Source organism: Sebastes fasciatus, chromosome 3 (assembly GCF_043250625.1).
Source record: "Sebastes fasciatus isolate fSebFas1 chromosome 3, fSebFas1.pri, whole genome shotgun sequence".
Classification (NCBI taxonomy): domain Eukaryota; kingdom Metazoa; phylum Chordata; class Actinopteri; order Perciformes; family Sebastidae; genus Sebastes; species Sebastes fasciatus.
The window spans coordinates 30,761,518-30,785,864 of NC_133797.1; the positions used below are offsets into that span (position 1 = coordinate 30,761,518).

Below are 24,347 nucleotides of genomic sequence, written 5' to 3' on the forward strand. Positions count from 1 at the left end.
GGATATTTTCTTATTCGTAATGGTTGTGTTTCTGTGTTGAAACGGGCAGAAGTCAGACAGTTTTATGAGCCAAATGTCAATCAAGCAGACACTTGACAACCAATTTGTAATCACTCCCTCCAGACACCTGGAATTTTCCTAACGTTGACTGAGGGGTGCAGCTCTGCGTGTTAATATCCCTGCCAGTTGTCCATCACTGGTGATTTCAGCCTGCGGACACGTGATATTTAATGCTAATGTCAATATTTCCAAACGTGATTATTTTCATGGTAGGAATGGGATTGTGAGCATACTGAACGTCTCAATTAAAGGCCAGATTTATGGAATTCTTTAAGTGGCTAAGCAGCTCTAGTGGTCAGGATGACCTATTGATGATTGAAGCAACCCTGGCATTAAAACATAAAATATGCTTTAATTAAAGGGGAAAACCACCTAAATTAAGAATTCCAATATGTTATTTTCATGGTCCAGTAGAGTTCAATCAATATGTGTGAACATGAGCTACTCTCTCTCAAAGGCGGAAACCAGAGAAGGAAATCTCAAACTTGTGATGTCATAGTGTATAAAGACTGGAGCTTCTCCATAGACAATGAATGGGAGGCTGATTTTATGGACCCACAGAATGTTTGTTTTCTTTTTTACACCTAAATGAGCTTTATTCTATTGTAGTAACAGAAAATGTTTCCATATACTGAGAACATTCCCCTGGGTCGTCTAGAACATCTCTCCCCATTCATTGTCTATGGAGCAGCTCCACACTTTATACCCTATGACATCACAAATTTGAGTTTTAGCACTCAAGTTTTGGGATTTGGGAGAGAGTTGTTCATGTTTAATAATATTTTTTGACCATACGAATAACATGTATGAATTTTGAAATGGGCGTAGTTCCCCTTTAAATAATTGTATTATATTATAATATAAAATAATCGAATGAGTAGAGCTGTCAATCGATTGAAATATTTAATCGCGATTAATCACAAATTAATCACATATTTTTTATCTGTGCAAAATGTACCTTAAAGGGAGATTTGTCAATTATTTAATACTTTTATCAACATGGGAGTGGGCAAATATGCTTTCTTTACGCAAATGTATGTATATATTTATTATTGGAAACCAATTAACAACACAAAACAATGACAAATATTGTCCAGAAACCCTCAAAGGTACTGCATTTAGCCTAAAAAAAATTATAACATGGTAAACTCAAGCCCAACAGGCAACAACAGCTGTCTGTGTGCTGACTTGACTATGAATTGCCCCAAACTGCATGTGATTATCATAAAGTGGGCATGTCTGTAAAGGGGAGACTCGTGGGTACCCAGAGAACCCATTTTCATGCACATAGCATGCGGTGGCCATGCCAGTTTATCCTCGCCAAAATTTAGCGTAAGTTTGGAGCGTTATTCCCAACAAGTTAGTATGGATTCATTAGGTTCTCTAGTTTAATATGATACCAGTATCTTCACTCCAGCTTTAAAACTGAACCCGCTACCTAAAAATCCCAAGTCGCGTTAATGCGTTAAAGAAGATGCGTTAACGCGTTAACACGTTATTCTCATGTTTGACAGCCCTTCTAATGAGGCAATAAATATTTAGAATATTTTGATATAGCTTTCAGGAAATCTACTGGACAAGCAGACATCTGATAGTCAACGCAAGATCGATATAACAGTCTAATATCACTATTTATATCAAATTATGTCACCTCATCCTGTGTCTCATAATGCGATAGCTTATTTACTACCTAAAAATAATTGAGCTGATACAATGTCCAGTCTTTTGCACATCACAGCTCTAACTGTGCAGAATATGTAAGGTGATATTGCACTCTGCTACCACAACACATAATGAAAACTAATATGCCTCTGTTGACACCACACGGGCATAGTCGCAGACTTCATATCTGGAATGCTGATCAGTCAGAATGACCTTTGCCTCGGCTCTCTTGTTTCGCCTCCGTTTAGAAATCATGTTGGGCTAATGCAGCCGGCAAATGTGTGTGTGAGAGTGGAGCGAGAGTAGGAATGAATAAGTGATCTGCAAGTTTATTATAATGCAAATATTCTTGCAAAAATAATGAGTTTGTATTGACTGTTTTTTCTACTGAGCAGTTTTAAAGTAGGAATGCTAAACTGCCATGTAAAGATGCTTTATATGGCGACACTACATGGATCAATACACGCTATTGTCGAATTCAAAGCGAAAGGTATATGTGGTTCTGCTGATGACATGTTTCATTACCTGTGTGTGTGTTTTTCCTTGCCACACTTTACGATTGTTTTCTATCATTTTAATTGTGTTATCGTTTATATTCTCCTTCTCCACACCAGATGTCTTCCGTTATCATTTTAACAGATTTTTTTTCAAGCACCTAAAGTGTGAACTTTGGTGGTGAAAAATCACATGAATATCTTTGGGGTGTTTTTTATCTCATCTACAAACACAACACTTTTTTTTTTCCTCTAGCGCTTTTCCTTTGTGTTTTCTCACAGCACCAATGAGGCCAATTAGTAAAACTTAACTAAAACTTTGACTAAGTGATTGAGTCAACCGGTCAGGAGTCTCTGTTCTTAGGTTACATCTGCTCAAAAATCTCTGAAATGTTTGCCTCGGAAATCTTTTGAAACCTTTTGTGCTGTCGACTGTTAAGTTATGCATCAAAGGCAGCGCGCGGGGGGGGGAAACAGTGAAGCATGCTGACAGAAAGCATCTCGCAGGGGCTGTGTGAACAGGACAGATGTGTTAACAATTCATTTGACGATGATATATTTACACTGGTTATTTAAATATAGAACTGATCTAAAACTGTGTTCAGGATCTGGTGCTGTAATGTGGGTGGGGGGTGATGTGTGCAGTGCTGGAATGCAGTTTCCTGAGGCTACGCTGAAAAGAGCAGACGTCCTGTTTACACGGCGAACCCATTAGGTCAAGCAGACAGGTAAAGACAAGCATCGGGAGACCCGAGCGGGAGAGAGAGGGCGACAGATGATGAATAAAACAACTGATAAATGGTGCGAATGAGCGCAAAAAAAAAAAAACAGACAAAGAAAGGTTTGTTAATCAGCATGTGTGGCAGGCAAGAAAGGGACAGACTTGTAAAACTCTGACCACAGACTGTCTGAAGTAGAAATGAAGAGACAAAGAAAGCTGTTTAGGGGGGAGAGAGAGAGAGAGGGGGTCGACTGTTGTGGCATTCGCAGAATGCAGAAAATGGTTTGGAGCAGGTTGAAACTCAGCTCAGGGAGGGATGAAGCAATATGAGCGGCGTTTCTTGAGCTGTCTGACTCGCAGATGTTGATGAGCCACGGCGCCTTGTTACCACAACACACACACTCACGGCGGCGGCTTCCATGCAGATAAATCCACACATTAGGCACACCTGCTTGCTCGCCTGCGCTTCACACTCGCAGGTGTGCACGTACACACTCGCTCACACGTTTAGAACTATGCAGCGTGTATGTTGCAGTGGGACCACCTCTGCAGTAAGAGCAATATCCTCCCTTCTCCATGCTTCTGCTCTCCCCTATATTTTTCTCCCCCCCCCTCCCATATTTCTCTGCTTCCTCTCACCCTTCGTTCACTCTCATTTCCCCTTGCTTTCCTCTCCGCTTTCCCCTTTCATCCCTCTTATTCTGCAGTCCACCCCCCCACCTCTTCTTTCCCTATCCTTCTCTCTTTCCTTTCTCTCTCTCTCTCTCTCTCTCTCCATTGCTCCCTCTAGAAGCAGGTGATGTAGAAGGGTGCTCAGCAGTATCTGACTATCAGGCCTGACTCTGTGAGAGGAATGATAATCACTGTGCTGCACTGCAGAGAGAGAAAGAAGAGATGGAGCAAGGGAGAGAGAAGAGGGAGGGAAAGGGGGCATGAGGTAGAGGGAAAGGGGGGCAAGTGCGGCAGTAGGAAAAGTGGGGGGCAAAAATAAAGCGGGGAGGGGAGGAAGGGAGGAAGGGAGGAAGGGAGGAGGGCAAGAGAGTGGGACAAAGAGAAAAAGAGGGAGACAAAGAAAGAAAGAACGAAAAAGAGGATTACAGAAAAAAGAGCAGTGCTTTTGTAACATATACCTCCTTCTGTGTCATGCACCCTCTTTCCCCCTAACGTAAACACCTCCTCCTCTTTACCCCCCCATTGTTCCCCTCCTGCATCACACACCACCCCTACCACCACAATAGCTTGTAGTACAGCAGCCCCGCGGTATGAGGGAGAGCCTTAGCCTTGTGTCTGAGCGCCAGAGAACATTAACTGCAGCAGCGAGGTCATCTGATCGGCACTATACGGTCCCTCTCTCTCTCTCCTTACTCCTCTCCACATTTGCTGCAGTCTGCTGCCGGCCCCCCCTGTGGCCACCGGCGGTACTACCGACCACGCTGCCTAACCGGCACCGCCTGTCCTGGTAAACAGTTAGTGCAACGTTCAACGCATGTATGTAATTTGCTGGAGCCCGCCGTCCATAAATCACTTTCTCTTTACTGGGAGCAATTAAAAGCTGTGGCCACCGCTCATTATCATTCTCCTAACTAGTTGTTGTGAGTGTTTGTTCTGTAGGTGTGTGTGTGCGTGTGTTGAGGGACACAAAAAGAGGGGAGCGCTTCGCCGCATGCGGGTCTACTGCACCGCCATCCACCACAGCTTTGTTACCATCAAGCTGTCCACTCTGGCATTGAGCTTTCTCCCTTCTCCCTGTCTCCATCTGGGCTCTCCACCCTGCAGATACACATTGAAAATCACTGACTCTATTCACAGAGACGGGCCTTTGAAATGTTTATCCTTTTGTGCAGCCGTGGCCGTCTATAGGGGGGGAAACAAAACAGAAACAAAAAGCTCATAGAGTGAGACGTAAAGCGAGGCTTACCGGACAAATGCCCATGATTCAGATTAGCTCCTTTGTTGGTGTGTTTGTGTGCTTGCTTGCGTACGTGCGTGTGTGAGTGTGATCGTGATGTTCATCGCTTTCCACTGCTAGTCTCTAAAACAGTCATCTCTCTTAATAGCCATGACAGAGGCCATTGTTGAGAAAGATGCAAACAGGATGGTGGCGTACAACTGGCCTTCTGTGTGTACGCGTGAGTAAAAGAGAGACCATACATATGTATGGCTGTTATTTAGATGGCATTTTACTGCCCATTCTCTCTATGTGTGTGTGCGTGTGTGTGAGTGAGGACCATTAGACTAATAGTATGCGTGTTAGGAACAGGCTTTTCCCACCCACTGCTATTGTCCATTAAGGGTGACCAGAGGAGAGTGAACAATGGCTTCACTGTGGGGGTCAGTGAATGAAAGAGTAAAAGTGAGGATGAGGCTAAAGATACGTAGTCTTACAACACACAAGGCTGGCGGACAGAAACACACACACACACACAGAAACACAACCTCCCTGTTGAGAGTGATTAGGAGTGCTGCTGTGAACAATAGACAGAGTCAATAAAGGACCTCGGAGACATCCGGATACAAGCGCAAGGTCTCTAACACCCTCCCCACCACCCCCCTCCACCTCCACCTCCGTTTCCTCCCCCATATTTTCTCTTTCTCTGCATCCTGCACACTTTCTCCTCTTTCTGCATCGCAGCTTTTTATCACCACAAAATGACTCTTTCTCCTCCACTTTCCAAACTATTTTATTTATCATTTCTGACCCCAGCTTGCTCTGCATCTCAGTTTATTGTCGTCTCCATCCTCTCCTCTCTCTCTCTCTCTCTCCTTTGTGGCGCTCCTGTCTTTTGTAAAATGGGCGGACGGGCTGAGCTGACAGAGGCTGACACGGTGGAACGCCACGGCAAACTGAAATCCATCCTGTCAGTTTAGAATCAGTGTCACTCATTTTACAAGGTTAAAGATAGCTTTGCCTAATGTGCTGTCAGATACAAACAAACACGTACACCGCATGGGCCTCGCCGCACATACACAATCGCGAGCGCGCGCATCTGCACTCCAGGAGCAGATCGCATTAACTCACCCACCTTCATGACCTAAAAATGGTAATACAGCATATCTATATAGGAGAATTGGATATTTCGGAGTGTGTGTGCGTGAGCGAGTGAACCTCATCTCAGCCCTATCACCCCCGTGACAGACACAGTGCCACAGAAATGTCTTGGGGCGCCTCGCCCAATGTCTTGACAATAGTCTCAGTGTGTGTGAGTGACAGAGAGTGACTCGGGGACACAGAGGGGGCGTTATACTGGGTAGACGCCACGCACGCACACACACACTCACACTAAAGAGGGAAGACAGTGCACTCTTTCTCTCCCTCTGCGCTATTTCTCATTCCCTCTCTCCCTGACGCAGAGACTCAATCATTCTCACACTCTGTCTCCTTTGACGCAGAGGAAAAACATAAAACAAACCGCTTCCTCTCTCTCTCTTTTTCTGTCTGTGTGTGTGTGTGTGAGTGTGTGTGTGTGTGAGTGTGTGTGCGCGAGAGCAGACCGTATAATTAATACGGCTTTCATTTTCTTTGAGCTATGAAGTATGCTTTTGGTAAGCAAACAGACCTCTTGCATGTGTGTATGTATGTGTGTGTGTGTGTGTGTGCTGTTCGATACACCAGAGACCGAGTGCAGAGTCGGGCCATTGAGCGGACGGGAGAAGGAAGGAGGAGAGTTAATGAGAAAGCAGGGGAGAATCCGACCCGTTCCCATCGATAACCTCACACCACACTTCAAGCGTATACGTACATTGGCTCCCTTTTTGCAGTCCCCTTTGACGAATATGGTTCAGCATTAGGGTTAAGAAACGACTTCAGTGAAGTCATATCCAGCAGAGTTGCAGAGAGCTCAGCCTTTGCGGAGGAGATAATTATGCGACTCCTGGCATTAAAATTTTTTTTTTAAAAATGCTAATTAATCCACAGCTACTGCAGTAAAGTAGTTAAGCTGCAGCTGAAAACATGTTTGTTGCATACTAAAACTACAGGTATATACTGCACTAATTAGTTGTAATGAGTAAATATATATTCCAGTGTATTAATGTATGTCTACCTCAGCTGACAGCGGAGCCTTATAGTGGGGATTTATAAGGATTAAGGAATGTGTTATACAGAAAAATATAGACATCAAAAGGGATTCATTTGTTTTTAGGTCTTCGGGACCATGCATGTTAAGAACTACTGTGATTGATGAGTAATGATTTGGCCTTTAAAATGCAACAACTAGAATTAGGGGATGGGACAGACGTGTGGTCACAGTGACCTTGGCCTTTGAACACCAAAATCTAATCAGTTCATCCTTGAGTCCAAGTGGACGTACGGACAATCAGAAAACACAGCCGTCGCCAGCGTAGAGGCATACAAATGCCAGTCACAGTTTTTTCAAAGCACAAGTTGACGATGTTAAATTGCTTGTTTTTGCCAACCAACAGTCCAAAATCCAAATATATTCAGTTTATTAACCCTAGCAGATTAAGAAAATCTGAAACATTTCTAAAACTACAGCCTGTGGATTTTTGGCATCAAAACTGAGTTTCTGTTGAGCAAATAATTGATCAATTGAATAATTACTTCAACTCTGAACTACCGCTCTTGCAAAGTGTCGCTCTGCTGTGAAAACTGTGTATCTCCAAAGTGTTGATTTTTCATAAACTATAAAACAATCTTGTTTTGTAACCCGATCTCATAGGAAGGCGTATAAATAGCACGACATTACACGTCACGAGGACGCATTTTAGGCTTTTGTACGCCACCTAACAAAGCTACTCTAACGTCCGCAGTTAGGTTTAGGCAACAAAACCAATCCCTTAGGTTTAGGAAAATCATCATTGTTGGGCTTAAAATAAGTATGTAAACTAAGTAAAATACGTACAGAAACAACGAAACATAAATACGGAAAACATGTCGCTAAAAATCATATCACAAATGTCACTAACGTAATTTACAAAAACAAAACACCGGTCTTGAACACTGGTCTCCTGGTTGAAAGTCCTGTGTTTGTTGGATCCATCTACCACCCCATCCGCCCGCCATAATCAGTCTTTCTCACTATTTATTTTACTTCAGTAGCTCTGAGCATAGCATTTTTAAGTGGATGCATAGCGGATGCATTGCAGTCAGTATAGAGACTACATGGCGTACAAATGAGACGCCAAAAGCAAGGAAGGCGTTCTTATTGCACACTGAATGCCTTGCAAATTATCGTGTCATTCATACCCCTTTTCGTGCGAACGGGCTGTTTGTGATAATCCAATTACTTTTTTAAAGCTTATAATGGGAAAAGGGAGAATTTTTAACTAATTAATCCTCCACTTCATCTGAAATCTGAAAAATGATATATGGTTTTGAAAGGACAGCAACAAGATCTCTAATGTATACAGTATAATATTTGCATGACTTAACTCTTTGTAGTGAAAAGCTCAATCTTTGAATGGAGCACTTTGTAGATGCAAGTGAACCAGCTAATGTCTACACAAGTTAGGACGTGCTGTGTGTAAATTGGTCTCCTCACAATCCAGATCTCAGACTCAGATTCTACATGAAGCCCCATATGGGAGTAGGGAATGAATTATTAAACCATTCATAATGATCATGCCATGTGAGAGTAACACCGCTTTGTAAAAGTCACGCAGAGCCATTTTCCTGCAACAGCGACTCAACACGCACATGAAAATAACACCAGCGTCTTTGATATTCAATTAGTCAATAATTTTGAATTCAACGTTTGATCACCCTTGAAACTACACTGCTGCTTCTGCTGCTGCTTAAAATGTGGCCAAGTAGCACGCTTGACTTCTGCCTTTTAGAAAATTCAGAAAAGAAATGGGGAAAAAAGAAACACCCATGGAGAGCATGTTGAGGTGAAATCGTCGATTCAACATATTTTTTGATGGAAGGCTCCCTGCGACAGCTCTGCTGGATTTAAAAGGCCCCGTCGTCAGCAAAGGCCGGCATTAAGAAACACTCTCACACATCTAATTCTAATCAAAGCCTGCTCTTTTTAACAGCTGTGAAAGCTTTCATGTTAACACGACACCGCGACCAAAGCTTTATTCACGCTTTTAAAAGCAACTGACCGGTCAATGAGCGCGCGTGTGTGTGCCCGCACCTGACAATACACCATATCTGTGTCGACACACTCTATCCCTGCTTCTCATCTTACCGGTGATACTGTGTGTGACTCCCCCAACCATGCATAAATTGCCAGTGATCCCCACTTACACTGTGTACGCCTGTGTGTATGTATGCATGCATGCGTGCACTCGGGGATGTGTATATTTTCCGAAACCCTCTCAGGTTGTCGGCTCAGATGTGAGCATTCTTTTATCCAGCCAATTAGAGGTTGCCATTTCATCCCCATGGAAACCTGGTTGGTCCTCTAATTGGAAGATAGATTTGCATGACTTTGATTACACTTTTTTTTCTTATGTGCGTTTGTGTTTAAGTTGGTGTGTCTGAGTCGACGTTCAATAAGAATGCAGAGTTTTGTTTTCGCTGGTTTCCCCTTTCTTCTCAAGTGCTGTTAATTGCCATCTTCATCATATCTGTGTATTTGTGAAACAGGAGAACAGAGCCTTTTAAATAATGCATGTCTGACTTGTACCTGCGCTGCGTTTGACCCATTAAGAATTGGCTTTACTGTAATGCTGTGCCATTACTGTGCTGTATTAGACATTGATTTAAAGTGCAGTTTAATTCATCAGAGTTCAGTTTGTTTTGGTTCGGGAGCGTCTGTGTGTGGACGGGTGAAGAAAAAATGTTATCTTACATATTATAAATGATAATGGTAGTTTAAGTTATTCATTTGTAGTGGCCACGGGAGGAGAGTTAAAAGCAGTGCGGTGTGAGCATGTGATTATGTAGTCCGTGTGAGTACGTGTGTGTCAAACAGGTCAAACTATTTTAACGCCTCTGTTTGAAGGCACCGGGGGGATTTCTCTCCAGCGGCTTGACCGGCTAGCTCTCGTAGTTCAGCTCTACCTGTGTATATATGTGTGTGTGTGCATGTATAGGTGGGCGTCTCTTATCTGGTCTATTTCAGACATGAACAGGCAAGTGGGGCTGAACAAGGATCACAACACGCACACGTATATATTGAAAGTGGTATAATATGGGGCATCGCTGCAGGCCGGCCCACTCACATTTATGTAACTTCTCCGATAGGGCAGGTAGAAAGCTCTCATTCTCACACGCTAGCACCAAAATAGCCCGGAGAGTCTGAGCTGGCTTTTCTCGCTCAGTGAAGCCCACCCCCCCCTTCCATTCCTCTCCTGTCTTCCTCTGACCCCTTATACCTCATTTTTATCTTTTTTATTCCATCTCCTCCCTCTATATTCCCTCCATCAGCTTCCCACCCCTAGGCAATACCTAAGAACACATTTTCATCTTGCAGCTTCACATCTCCCCCTACCACTCACTGAAGCGTTGTCTTTCCCCCCCAGTTGCCTTATTCCTCCTCATTTCCCTGCCCAGCTCTCATAACCCCACCCTCCCTCATCCACCACCACCACCACCACCACCCGCTTTTTTCTAAACCAAGGGTACTGACCAGGAATTTCTTTTCTCCTCTTCCACTCATTTTATGTCTCTTCCTCTATCTCCATCTTGATCTTCCGATTTATCTATATTCCACCAACAATCCTAAAACAGATGGCTACACCATGCCTGGGGCAAAAACATTGGCTTTGGACTACAGCACTACCAGGGCCAGTCTTTCACACTCATGCAAGATCTAATAAGCTGATATCCGGCGAGAAATGTGCTCTGATTCGCCAGTAGCGAAAATGCATAAAGCATATTGCACAGTGCAGATATTCACACCTTAGGCTCATTCCTTGGTAGCATGCTTAATTTTATCCAATCGAAAAAGAAAAAAAAATGAAAAGCGAAGATTAAAGCTGACTTTAACTACGGGTCTGAAACAGAGGAAAGAAGGGGAGATGAGGGTTGTTACGAGCCATTTGTAAAATTTAAAGAAACTATTAAGTGTTATTAAAAAAAAGTTTGGATCCATTAAAAAAACACGTTTTGAAAAGATGGGTCCAGATGGAGAGTGATGAAAAGAGATGAAACCACTTAGGGAGAACAGAGAGATCAATCAGAGGCAAGACAGACGGAGGAAGATGTGGATGTGTGTGGATGTGTGTGTGTGTGTGTGTGTGTGTGTATGTGTGTGGTAGAGGGGGGAGCAGACAGACATTGGGGATGGAGGGTTGGAAAGAGACACGTTTTTATTGGATGAGTTACAGAGCAATGAGCTCAGAAGCAGACAGTGCAGGCGACTAGTCTATGGGATATTCAATCATTTAACATGATGCGCTTGAAAATAAAGAGTTTTTCTTTTCATATTAGTTTTATAATCTAAAGTTTGTACCTGTAAAGTCTGTTTTGTGAGTTTGTATATTCAGGTCTGCATATGCTTGTGGGCTTAATTTTCTAAAGTCTGAACATTAGGTTCCTGCCTGTCTACTCTCTCGCAAATTTGTGCATTCAGTTCCATGGCTGCAAGCTCAATTTTAATACTTGTGAAGAAAAAAATAAATAATGCGCAGGTGTCTGTCTGCTCCTGGTTTACTATGTGATGAGGTTTGGTACAACAGAGAGCGGCGGACATTAAACAGGTCGCTTGGAGCTGCTGAACCACCGACAGTTGTTGTTAGGGATGACAAAATTGGCCAAATATGACGCTCAAATATTCGTTCTATTACATGACGTAATGTACCGTTGCTGTTCGGATGCAGTGTCTCTCTCTCTGCGGCCGAGTTCTCTCTCACCATCATTATGGTCGTTGTTGAATTATTCCTCGTTCAGCTTGACCTGACATTGCATTTCATTTTCAATTAATAAAAGTGAAGTTGTGTGACTCCCAACATGCGGTGCATTCAGTGCACCTGAAGCAGACAGCCGTGGCGGTGCTGCTTTTTTTTCCACAATCAAATATTCATTTTCATATTCAAATATCTGTTTTTTTATACTATTCAAATATATATTTGATCGTTGACAGCCCCAGAAGTCGTTAGCTACAAAATCCCAGACAGATGTCTAACTAATGATGTCACAGAACCAAGTAAAAGACCCCACCATTTATTGAAATACACCTTAAACATGTGAAAGATGAATCAGTAAAACCCTATAACGGAGGGAATTAAGGCATCAGTAGGCTAACTGTAAAATGAGGAGCTTGTTGTATTGTTGTTTTTTGACTTTCGAAACAGACAATTTGACAATCACGCCCACTGTGATCATTGATTGGCAGCTGATAATATTACGTCAATCCACTAGATATGATAAAAATCACTCACATACTGCCCTCTGTACTAGTGTTGTAGTCAAAACCACCTAAACCCAGACCAAATCATAACCAAGACCAGAGTGTATTAACACACCCTGAAGAAGGCTGTTTGTGCCGCTACGCGTTGGTTGTTACCCAATCTGAATATGTACCAGCATTGTTTTTAGCATTTCATGATGAAATAGCCATTTAAATAAAGGCTTTTTATTTTTTTGACAGAAGATTGCCTTGGACTCCCCCTTTTTTTCAAGATCAAAGTGTATTGAGACTGAGACAAGACCTTGAGGGGCTGAGACCAAGTCAAGACCAGACCAGTGCGTCTCCCACACTGCATGACACTTAGGATAAAATGTGGAACATGCCAACCATAGGCACTCCTCAAAAAACAAATGAAGATTCCTCTTTATTCACCTCTTATTGTCATATAGGCCTATACTGTATATATGTGTATGTATACGTGTACCATGAGAAATGTCTTAATAAAATCATCAAAAGGCATTGCAGAGGTGAATTTTATATGTGGGAACTTTCCTTTGTTTTCTATGAGCAATCACAGTAATGATGTTAACAGATAAATCAGACAATAAACAGGCAATTTAGTGATAATCCAGGCAGTTCTGATCTTGAGATAAAATCCAAAGTCCTCTTTGTCTGAGACCGAGAAAAGACAGAGTAAAAACGTGGTTGATTCCGAGACGAGAGCAAGACCTTCCTTCTCGAGTACTACAACCCTGCTCTGCGCTGTTTCCTGCAACATCCACTTGCTTCACTTCAGTTGACCTCTCTTCAGTTTGATTCAATTTCAGTTGACTCAATCCGACTCAGTTCCACACAATTTGAATTATTTAATTGAGCTGAGAGTCCAATTCGGTTCAATTCAAAATCCATTCAAGTCATTTTAATTCAACCCGACTCAATACCACTTAATGCACTGAAGATTCCTTTGTGTAGGTGGATAAAACCAGTCACAGGGATACTAAGCTGTCTTGAATCCCTGTCTAGTGTGAGAAAGAGAGCTTTTGTTTAGCAATATTGGGTAAAATTGCTCAACCCACAGACAGCCATTAAGGTAATGCTGGAAGGCAGATGAGCTGAATGCAGAGCTGTTCAATACAGAGCACAGTCTTCAAGAAGCAAATAAAAGGAAGCATCTCAGCGAGGGGCTTGCTATGTAGGTCTTTGTGTGTGTTCGAGTGTGTGTGTGTGTCAAGGAGTTAAGAGAGAGTGTGTGTTTGTGAGCCTCCACGGATGTGTGTGATTCTAGGAGACAGTGTGCCCGGGTTTGTGCATGTGATTCGATCCAGAGGGAATGGAAGAAGAAACTGATGTAAGAGCCGGAAAACTTTACTCCCCGCTCGTGTGTCATCATATTCTTATCAGACTTCGTCTGCTCGCGGTGAAAAGTGTATATGCATAAGGATCTGGGAGGGTGTGTAATTATGTGCTATTACGTACACACAAGAGCGTATTTCACCGGGCACGTCTGTGTGTGTTAAAATCACACGTCAGACAGTGTCTGCTGTGCGTGTCTTTGCCTCGGCTCGTCTGCGCGTGTGCGTCGGGAATGACATTCCCACATTCCTGCCGTTTCACAGAGAGCTTGAAACAAAAGCTGAAGGGAGGAGTTGTTAACACAGTAGCATTATCAGCTGAACAGCCTGTCTGTATTATCTTGTGTGGTAAACAGCCAAGACAGACAGGGGACTTCCAATCACATTCCGGCTTTGGGTGACCTTGATGTGTGAGGAAACAGACAATTTCTCTCCCTCTGCCTGCCACAATCTCACTCCCTCTGATTCTCGCCGTGCTTTGTCTCTCTGTCTTTGTCCTGAGCTCACACACATAGAAACACCCACACACATCTTTAATTTTATACATTTTTTGAGGAATTTCATTCCACGACCCCTAAAACTAGCCTCAACCCTCACGACTACCTGCTTCCCTTTACCTTAACCTGAATACTATTATGATCACCCAAAACCTTTAAAGTGAAGGTGACCGAAATGTAATTTTTGAGGTCTCATTTTCATCCAACTGAGGACATTTGAACTTAGGTCTTGTCTACTAAGGCCGCATAGTGAATGCCAACCCATTCTCACCCCCAACTCTTCAAATACAGCAGCTTGGTAAGTGCACCTAGGCATCGCACTGGGGCACCCTTTAGTGTCTGTACAAGACTCACTGGGCTTTCAACTAACTCCACTAACTCCATCTGCTTCATTATTAGACAATCAGAGCAACTGAAGTAGTATAAAGAGTCAGGAAGTCCACGAACGGCCGGTGGGAGTTGAGGATGGACGGGTAAAGAAAACACAGGATTTTCACCCAGGAGGCCGCTGTTCGTGTGAAACCAAGTCAACGTTGAGGTTTTACCGTAGTTTTGCTACGTAACTTCTGTACTTTACTAAAGCCAGTTACATAATAAGCGTGCTTATTTTAACCCTGACCACGATCGTTTCCTAAGCCTAACCAACTACTTTTGTTGCCGAAACCTAACAAAGTAGTTTTGTTCCTTAAGGTCCCATATTATGCTTATATTCAGGTTCACACTTGGATTGCATGTTTCAAATACTGTCTACCTCACTCTGTTTTAGCACATTTCAACAGAATTGCAACGGAAATTGCGTTGCTAGGCAACAGCTTAGGTCCATGTTTACTTCCTGTCAGCTGATGTTATTCACATACACTGCAACCAGAAATAAACTGGGACACAATTAGAAAGTTTATATTTAAAACTTTGAAATGGTCTATTATATTGTAGATTTGTGACATCACAAAGTTACAGAAATCCCTGTTTCTGAATTCGGGCTGTGTGTATTCTCTGATTTATAATAAAAAAAGACATGAAAATCTCCCTTTTTATAAAATGGGACCTTTAAGAAAAGCTAAAAACTAAGTAAACCTATGTTGGAAGTTTATTTTGAAAATGGACTGTCTGCATGTAACGAGCGGAAACCGTCCAAAACTGGCGCTAGAGGGGTGCCTAGAGCGTCATAGTTGTGAAGCGTAGTGCCACTGACCAAGCTGCTGTATTTGACGAGTTGGGGTGAGAACGTGTTGTGAATGCAGCATGTCAACACAGCAACAGGAGCTGCAGTCGTCCGTCACTTTCTACACTCAGCAGCAGCACCTCTGTGCAATCGGACAGATTTTAACAGCAGCTCAGAGCCCAATACACAATCAGTGTAGTTCACACGTAAGTCAGAAGAAAATAAAGGTAAACAAAGGCAAGGTTTATATAGTAGGGTTTTAAGGCGCTTTCACATCTACCATATTTGGTGCAGTTCAAATGAAATCTGGTGATGAACTGAATTGATTAAAGTCTCTTACACTCTCACAGAAGTCCTATACTTAAATCACCTCCATGACAACTGAGCCAATTCATTCCACTGAGGATGACTGTGAGATGCGACCTTGAGTTAAGATTTTTTTTTGTCCAACTCACTTAGGCGAGTATGAATGCTATCAATTGAACTGTAGTGCGGTTCAAACAACGGTGCAGCTATGAAATGAACTTAAAGCATAAAAGAGACGCGGTACATGACAGAAATATAAATATTAAAAAGGTTAAAGGTACAGTGTGTAGGATTTGGTAGTGGCGTGGTTGCAGATTGCAACCAAGTACCCCTCTGCTCACTCCTCCCTTTACAAGACTGTGGTAACGTGAGCCGCCGAGTGCAAATCCATGGTAACGCCGTTGGCCTTGCTCAGAAGCCATCCTTGCCATAGTAACGCTACTTTAGGAGCAACGGAAACCAGACGGCGGCTGGCGGTACCATGATTTTGCACTCTGCGACTCACGTTATCGCAGTTTCACAAGCGAGTCGGAGAACTACGATGGCCTTCAGGTAACGTTAAAACTTCAAACACTTGAGCCAGTGCTTGATTTGTCCGTTCCGTGCTGCTGTAGAAACATGGCGGTGCAACGTGACGGACTCTGTGAACAGGACCCGCTCCCTATTTAGATAATGAAGGGCTCATTCTAAGCTTACAAAAAACACAACGATTCTTAGTTTCAGGTGATTATATACGCATGAAAACATGTTTATTAATATTATATTCCATTTCTGCTAAGAGATCCTACAAAATGCTACACACTGGTCCTTTAACTACCACTAATGGAACTGAACTGCACCTTAAACACAGCATATTTGAGAGGTATCTATACATCCTGGTCAAGTGGAAAATCAATATCTACAGGGTAAGCATGTGTTCCACCTCCACGGCCGAGCATCTAACACAAACACACATCTGTCTCCATTTTCCCGTAATGTTTGAACCTTTCTTCAACTCCTCTCATCATCTATACCTCCCTCACTCTCTCTCTCTGGCTCATGTTGCCTTCTCTGATGCCCACTGACTCTCTTCTCCTCCCCGTCCCCTCCCTTCCTTCTTTGTCTCCAGGTCAGTAGATCAGTTTTCAGTCTGGCTCGTCGGGTGATCCCCGCTTTGGTTACCTCGTCCTTCTCACCTCTCGTTTACCCCCACCTCCTCACCTCCCCGTCTACTTACCCCGTGAGCATATGGTCGGCTGCGCGACCTGAACTTGCGGTGGCTTTTAATAAATACATCAGTGCGGTGGTATCATCATGACAGGGGTCACGGGTCGATTACAGTGTGTGTGTGTGTAACAGAGAGAAGGAGGGAGGGGTGTGGGTGTGTGTTTCGGTTTCTGGTTGACAGTGCCTTCACCCTTACGACCCTAATACACGCTGCATGTTATCACAGGAGGTGTGTGTGTGTAGATGTGTTCATGTGGCGAGCCCGACTGCGCGGAGGGGTGAGTGTGAGTCTATGACAGACGCTCATCATATTTAATCCTGGAGGGATTTCGTTGAAATGAAAAGCTGCTTTTCAATTTTATAATCCAGTAGACCTAATCTCTCCGCCAGCGCCCGTCCATACAGTCCAATTAGATGGACGAGAGAGGCCAGATGAGTCCTATTCGCCACAAAGTTATCTCCATTGCCTGTCCTTGCTGTGTCAAAACACCGTGGCACCCCGTGTCACGAGAGCCCAACGCTGACCTTCACAAAGCGTCGTGAAACTGTGCAATGCACAAAAAAAACTGCGCTGTCAACCCACCTGTTTCTACTGCAGTCTTGGCCTTGTTAACGGTGCATTGATTAGACTTTGGATGCGTGTGTGTGGTTCGATTCAGCCTTTGTGGCACCGCGCTCTCACCCGCCCCCACACACACGCTGGGTCCAGGGAGAGAAAGTGCACACTACAGTAAAAGAAGAAGTCACACTAGTGAAAACGCTGAGTCGATTCATTCTCAGAGGTCAGTGTGGCGCATGGAAGACGCAGAGGTAGCAAAGGTTGGGTGTTTAGATTTATTGGCCGCGCCGTGTGGCGCAAGGAAGCGGGAGCTCGGCAGAAAAGGAACAAATCGGCGAGAGTCAAAAAGGAGAAGTTAAAAAGACAGAAAGGGACAGTGCAAAGTGCTAATCGAGACACGCTGCAATAAAAAGAGAAGTAGCAGATCGAAACTTGACAAAACCGAAACAGTAACGCTGAGATCAAACAACCACTGTGACCTTTGTTGTGGTTGATTGAGGACAGCAGACAGGGAAATGGTTTTGCGGTGTAGTGTGGGTGTTATGTGTGTGCGGTAGCGGTTAGAGGGTAGAACGAGGCCACTTTGCCCATATTGACTGCAGTGCCATGTGACTGCTGTGATCATTAATGTGTCCTGATGCCAACGGGTATCCTGATGACCCACATCTCAGCAGTCCACTCTCACTCTGGCTGCCACCCAAACCAGATCTCTCTCTCTCTCTCTCTCTCTCTCTCTCTCTCTCTCTCTCTCTCTCTCTCTCTCTCTCTCTCTCTCTCTCTCTCTCTCTCTCTCTCTCTCTCTCTCTCTCTCTCTCTCTCTCTCTCTCTCTCTCTCTCTCTCTCTCTCTCTCTCTCTCTCTCTCTCTCTCTCTCTCTCTCTCTCTCTCTCTCTCTCTCTCTCTCTCTCTCTCTCTCTCTCTCTCTCTCTCTCTCTCTCTCTCTCTCTCTCTCTCTCTCTCTCTCTCTCTCTCTCTCTCTCTCTCTCTCTCTCTCTCTCTCTCTCTCTCTCTCTCTCTCTCCCACTTCATTGGAAGCACAACCTTCTCCTTTACACTTTCTCCATCTGCATTAGGCCCCGGGTATCGAACCTCAATACTTGTCTGGTACTGACCGAAATGTGTCTGCGAGTATCAAAAACTGTCTGGTTTACTAATTCTTTTATTGAACATTTAGTGTTTTGAATTAATTTAGCTTATTTTAGATTTTATTTATTTATTTTTTCTGCTTGTGTTGAGATGATGTGGGTGTTGAAAAGATGGATAAAAGCAAAGCAAGAAGCTAAAGCAGCATAACCAAACCAAAGGGAAGCTGCAGCAGCAGTAGCAGCAGAACGGAGGGTCAGCCAGAGAGAGAGAGAGAGACGGCTGCCAGCTGCAACCAGACTTAAATAACATGGGAACACCCTCAGGTGTTCCCAGTTGCTCTAACGATCACCTGCAGAGAAAGCGCAGACGGATGAATCAGCCAGCAAACTGACACCACAGGGTTCATCACACATTTCAGAACTTTTGCTTCTTTTGTTATATGAAGCAAAAAGTTTATTTTGGAGAGAAACAAAGTAAAGTATCTAAAAAAAAGTAGCATGTTGCTCTCTGTACTGAAACACGGGTATCATACCGGCACTAATTAGGGCAGTCCCGAATACCATTTCATGTGCTTTGAAGCTCCGGTGAGAAATAGTCAAAGCTTCGCGGCGCAGCGGGCTGACATGTTCTTCTGTCTGTCTGTCTTCATCTCCCCAGACAGCGCCGCTGACGCAATACTGTACATACATGCACCTCTACACACAACAAACAGCAATATCCGTATGACAATAAGTAATAATATTATGGCATTATTCCATACTTCATGGGCTATTTTTTGATTTATACTTTATTATTATATACTTATATAAAAAAAGGCAAATAACGTAGCATTCATATACTGATTTGAAGGTTGATTACCTTCGAAGCATTGGTGTCAGCCCTAGCACTACTATTGAAAAACATCAGGTGATACCCACCCCTAATCAAAATACAAAACACACACAATCCTCCTCTTTATTTTTATTGGCTCACACTGCCTTTTCTCTATTACTGCCTAGAGCTGCAACGATTAATCGATTAGTTGTCAGCTATTAAATTAATCACTAACTATTTGATAATCGATTAATCGGTTTGAGTCATTTTATAAAGAAAAAAAGTAAAGATTCTCTGATTCCAGCTTCTTAAATGTGAATATTTTCTGGTCTCTTTGCTCCTCTATGATCGTAAACTGAATATCTTTGAGCTGTGGACAAAACAAGACATTTGAGGACGTCATCTTGAGATTTGGGAAACACTGATCGACATTCAATCAATCAATAAATCAAGAAAATAATCAACAGATTAACTCTGAGACCCCAGAAGTGCTCGCTATACACTTGCCAAAAAAATTAAATTCTTGCAGAAATCTCAAAATGTCAAACGTGTTTGATACCAAATCACAGCATGGCTTTTTCTATGGTGTTCCTCAAGGTCTTAGTGTCTTAATGTGGTATTTTGGAGTTATTATTGATCATTTTGATCAATTCTCGAGTGGTAAGAAATGGTTAAATTTAGCACCAAATCTATATAATAATGGTATCAACCCCAAAATTGCTGCAACAACTTACGAGATGTTAAGTGAGCATGGGAATGGCCATATTATACTTCTATCAAATTAATCTTCAGGTCCCCAGTTTTCAGATGATGTGCACCACTTCTAAGTGGCATCTACTGTTGACCTGCTATCTCCCCTAAAGACCCCCTGTACCCCCCTAAAAAAGACAAAAACAGGTCTATTGTGGGTCTCAAAGGGTTAATCAACAATAAAAAGGAGTCACATAGTCATTAGTTGCTGCCCTATTACTGCCCCTCTCTCACTTGGACACATATTTACGCCTCTCTTCCTGTTCAGCTAACCTTCATCTCTCTCTCTCTCTCTCTCTCGAATACATAATAATAATAATAATAATAAATTCCACTAATATAGCGCTTTTCTGGATCTCAAAGACATCCCCTTACTCACTCTTTCTCCTCTTCTCCTGTTCATTTTTGTATTCATTCATGCCCATTGATATGGATATCCTTCCACTTCCCTCTCCTTGGTGAACAATTTCGAATAAAAAAGACTGCCTTGACTGAGCTGTTTTATCATGTTCATCATGCCTCTTTAATGCAATCTTGCTCTTCATCCATGACGCCCCGTTTTTATTACTTTTTTTTCATTCCTTTTTTCCCCCCTATTTGGAGCATCCTAGTTGGTCTGATGATGTGCTGACTTCAGATGAACAGTTTTTTGGAGTTTTCACTGACCCAGTAAAGTAGCTTTGAAATTTTACCCCCACCCCCCCTTCTCGTTTACTCCATCTTCCTCCCCTCCTAACCTCCTATAATTCTCTCCCACTCCTGATCTAATGCTATTCCACATTCTGTCAGCGTCCCAGTTCCTACATTTGGCACATGCTCGCCACCTATTACTCCCCGAGTCTATCTCTCACTTGCACTCACATATAAAATGCATATGCCTTCGTGAAATAAGCAGTCCCTCAAGCACAGTGACAGGCACCCACCAACACAAACCTGCTCATGCCGCCAAACTGTTCAAGTTAACAAATTTTGACACGTAAGTGAACGCAGTCACGCACGAGCACCCAAAGTCTTAAACACACACACACACAGACAGACTGAAACCACTGGCTGTTGGGTATTATTTTGTTTTTGGGAGGGGGGGCACACTCCACTGCAGCAGAGGAGTTAATTACCCCATACGATCAATAATTCATTACGCTGTCAGTTTGTGTGTCTACGTCTCTCCGTATGTGTGCTGGCATGTTTTGAGTGCACGTAAGCATGAAGACCAAACTCTCCCAGTAAGCATTTTCTTTCCCTGGGAACGGCAGATTAAGAGGATTGACTCCGTAATGGATTAACCTCTGGAGTGTGTGTGTGTGTGCGTGCCGGATGCGTGCACGCTCCTGCGTGTGTGTGTGTGTGTAGCAGGATCAGAGAGCCCATGTATGAATTGATTAGCCTAAGAAGCTCCTCTCCTTCCTTTTTAATGACCACATCAGCACTTTTTCACCACGGGGAGGATAAATGTAGAGCTGTCCGTCAAGGAAAATGAGACACCGCCCCTTTAAGAAGGGTTAGCTGTCACTCAAACGTCACTCCTGGGAGCACTCGGCATAGACTAGGGAGACCCTGCTGTGTCAGTGTGTCCAAGATGATAGATGGCGCCTGTGTGCGTGTATTAGAGAGTGTGTGTGTGCGTGGGTGGAGGGGTGAGCGACCGTCTCTATGCAGTATTTACTTGTCAGCAGGACTTCAGCTTTTAACTGCAGCTTCTCGAGCAAACACAAAAACCAATGCATCCGTTATCAGTACAGCTAATATTGTTTACGGAGTAAACATATATGCTAAATGGCAGAAGGATAACAGCGTGACAAGAGAAACAGAAACACGAAATGACCAATTACCCTGTTGGAAACAACTATTCGCCCGCCCCCTCTGTGTCATTACTCCAACTGAACTCCTCAGGGGTTTATACCGAGTGTAAGCATGTGTTACACACACGCAGTCATGCATGTATACACAAATGCACATTCACATATTGTTCGGCGTCAGCAGGGGGTTGACTCATGTCCCCTGCATTAGATCTTGCTAAACAGAGGGCTGATGTTTGACACGGAGCACACGCACGCTCTGACAACAGGGTACTGTCACACCGCTCACAGGCTTAGGATGCTGACACACGAGTGCGTGTTGCGTGCGGGTGTGCGCACACACACTGTCAGCTATTTTTTGGAGATAAAATGACGTTAGCGACGGGGTATGTGGTCGAGTATGTCAGCAGATGTGTGAATAAGAAGAGATAAAGGAAGAGGAGGAGACAGAGATCAGCAGGCAAAGGGTGAACAAAGTGTCAGAAAGAGCTGACTGAGATTTTTGAAATCTCAGTGCGTCCCAGAGCAAACAAAAAAATGGAGGATCCATAGAGACTAAGTCAGAGCTCCTACCTGTTTGCTGTACTTGTTCCCAGTCTGGCAGCCATACTCTGAGCACTGGTCAGATCCCAAGGACATGGCATCTGCGTTGCCGCTGCCCCCGCTACTGCTGCTGCTGGAGCCGGCGCTTCCCACACAACCCCCGCTGCCCACAAAGGTGTTGGACGGAGGCAGGTCCTGGACCGCCTGGTGCTTCTTTCCCTCAGCTGGGGGGGAGTGGGGCTGTAGATTCACCGCGGGGAGAGGTGAGCTGGATTTGTAGTGCCTTGCCAGATCTGGGCTCGACTGGTGCCTCCTGCCGCCGCCCATCCGCGGGCTGCCGGGGTCACCGTCCATAGCACAGTAGCGGGCTGCCAGGCGCTCGCTAGCGCTGCTCAAATCCTCCTCGTCGTCGTCATTGGCGTGTCGGCGCAGCCCGTTGACTGTGACAATACCGCTGTAGAGCGATCTGTCAGCCTTCCCACCTCCTACAACCACACCGCCGCCGCTTCCGTTGCGTTTGTCCCGTCGAGGTTTGCGTCCGCGGTCTGATCCCCTGCTGCGGCCCGCCTGTGGTTGAGCCCCCGGAGGACTGAAGAAGTCCTCCTCCGGCTCCTTCTTTCCGGCCTCGTAGCCATTCTTGCCCTGAGCGCCGCACTGCCGAGCTGTGACTACAAGCAGGATCACCAGGATGACCGCCGCGGCCCCCGCCAGGACGCCGATAGCTACGCTGAGGCGCTGTTTCCCTAACGCACGCTCGCTGTCTGGGTCCCCCGCAATGTCCAGCGACAGTGGCGCCATCAGACTGCGGGCCACCTGGGGTGAGAGGAAGAGAGAGGAGAGGAACCAGACAGAGAGGAGATGCAGATTAAAGGAGGAAAAGCAACTAGAAGAGACAAACCGTAAATGAGAAGTAGAGCGACTGTAAAAGATGACACAGTGGGTGTGAGCCACAGAGAAACATCAAACAGCATCTTCCACTTAATTAAACTCATCACCGTGTTTTAGTGGGGGAGCTTCTCTATTATTCCCAGACACATAGAATGTCACTAAATATATAATTGCTCTTGCTTCCCAGTTGCAGCATTTAAAGTTGCGCCTGTAATTCTCCACTTGTGATCTCGCATCATCTGCACTGGTGCAGGAAATGCCTGGGATTATGCAGTTTAAAGCTGATTAAAAGAATAAAAGGAAACTTCGGGGTCAGGGACATTTAGAAGAGGAGAAGCAGGAGAAACAGATAAATGTGCAAATAAAGGCAGCAGACATGCTATGACTATATCCCCCAGAACACCAACACTTCTACTGTCTCATCAATGAACAATGTCCCTATTGTAAACGATAGCGTAGGCGTGGATTTGTTAAGGATTTGCAATCACAATTTTTTAGACACTGTAAATATGTCTCCTCAATGGAGGCATTTTTTAAAGCTGTTTTCTTTCTGTCTCTTAGGGTCTCGAGGTTGTTGTTCAGTTAAAAGAATAATAGTTTTATTTAATGCGAGGCAAATCCACAATGGTCCATTTCGATCAATTTATATTACACGCATTTTGTATTTGAGATAGAGGAGACAAATAACAGTGATCTTCCATTATGGACACATATACATGGCTGAGTGCACGCACACACACACACACACACACGCTCTGAGATTGTACACTAATAAAAAGATCATTACAAGAAAGTGGGTAATGCTGAAGCACAAACACAGCCATTACTGGTTATGGAGTCTTGCCCTACAGGAGACAACGAGGCTGTGGAGTTCTGGTCTGCAGAGCCCTGCTGGTAATATGGGGCAGGGTCATGAATCTGAATATATCTAATCAATACATAGCAGCTATGTTGGGAGAATCGTTATGCAGAGACCAGACAAAATAGAGAAACACACACACACACACACACACACACACACACACAAACACTGCATGCACCTACACAAGCCCACACAGTGTGTGTGTAAGCTGTCCGTTAGCGAGACAACTCATTCTGCAGCCCTGACACCTCGTCTCGGAGCTCATACGACAATTCCTTTGGCCTGTCAAGGTTGGAAATTATATACTCGTGTAATCCCTGGTGCCTCAAGA

General features: G+C 44.0%; 1 protein-coding gene and 1 long non-coding RNA gene across 2 annotated transcripts in view; one reads left to right on the forward strand and one right to left on the reverse strand.

The window, feature by feature from the left end:
- LOC141764742 (uncharacterized) overlaps positions 1-12,806 on the forward strand; it is a 32,785-nt gene extending 19,979 nt beyond the window's left edge. Inside the window, exon 4 of the long non-coding RNA XR_012593304.1 lies at positions 12,438-12,806. This is a non-coding gene — a long non-coding RNA (uncharacterized LOC141764742). The remainder of the gene's footprint in view (positions 1-12,437) is intronic.
- Positions 1-24,347, reverse strand: part of pcdh7a (protocadherin 7a) — a 48,436-nt gene that overhangs the window by 13,942 nt on the left and 10,147 nt on the right. Inside the window, exon 3 of the mRNA XM_074630203.1 lies at positions 22,297-23,079. Coding sequence (XP_074486304.1) covers positions 22,297-23,079 — 783 coding nt within the window. The remainder of the gene's footprint in view (positions 1-22,296; positions 23,080-24,347) is intronic.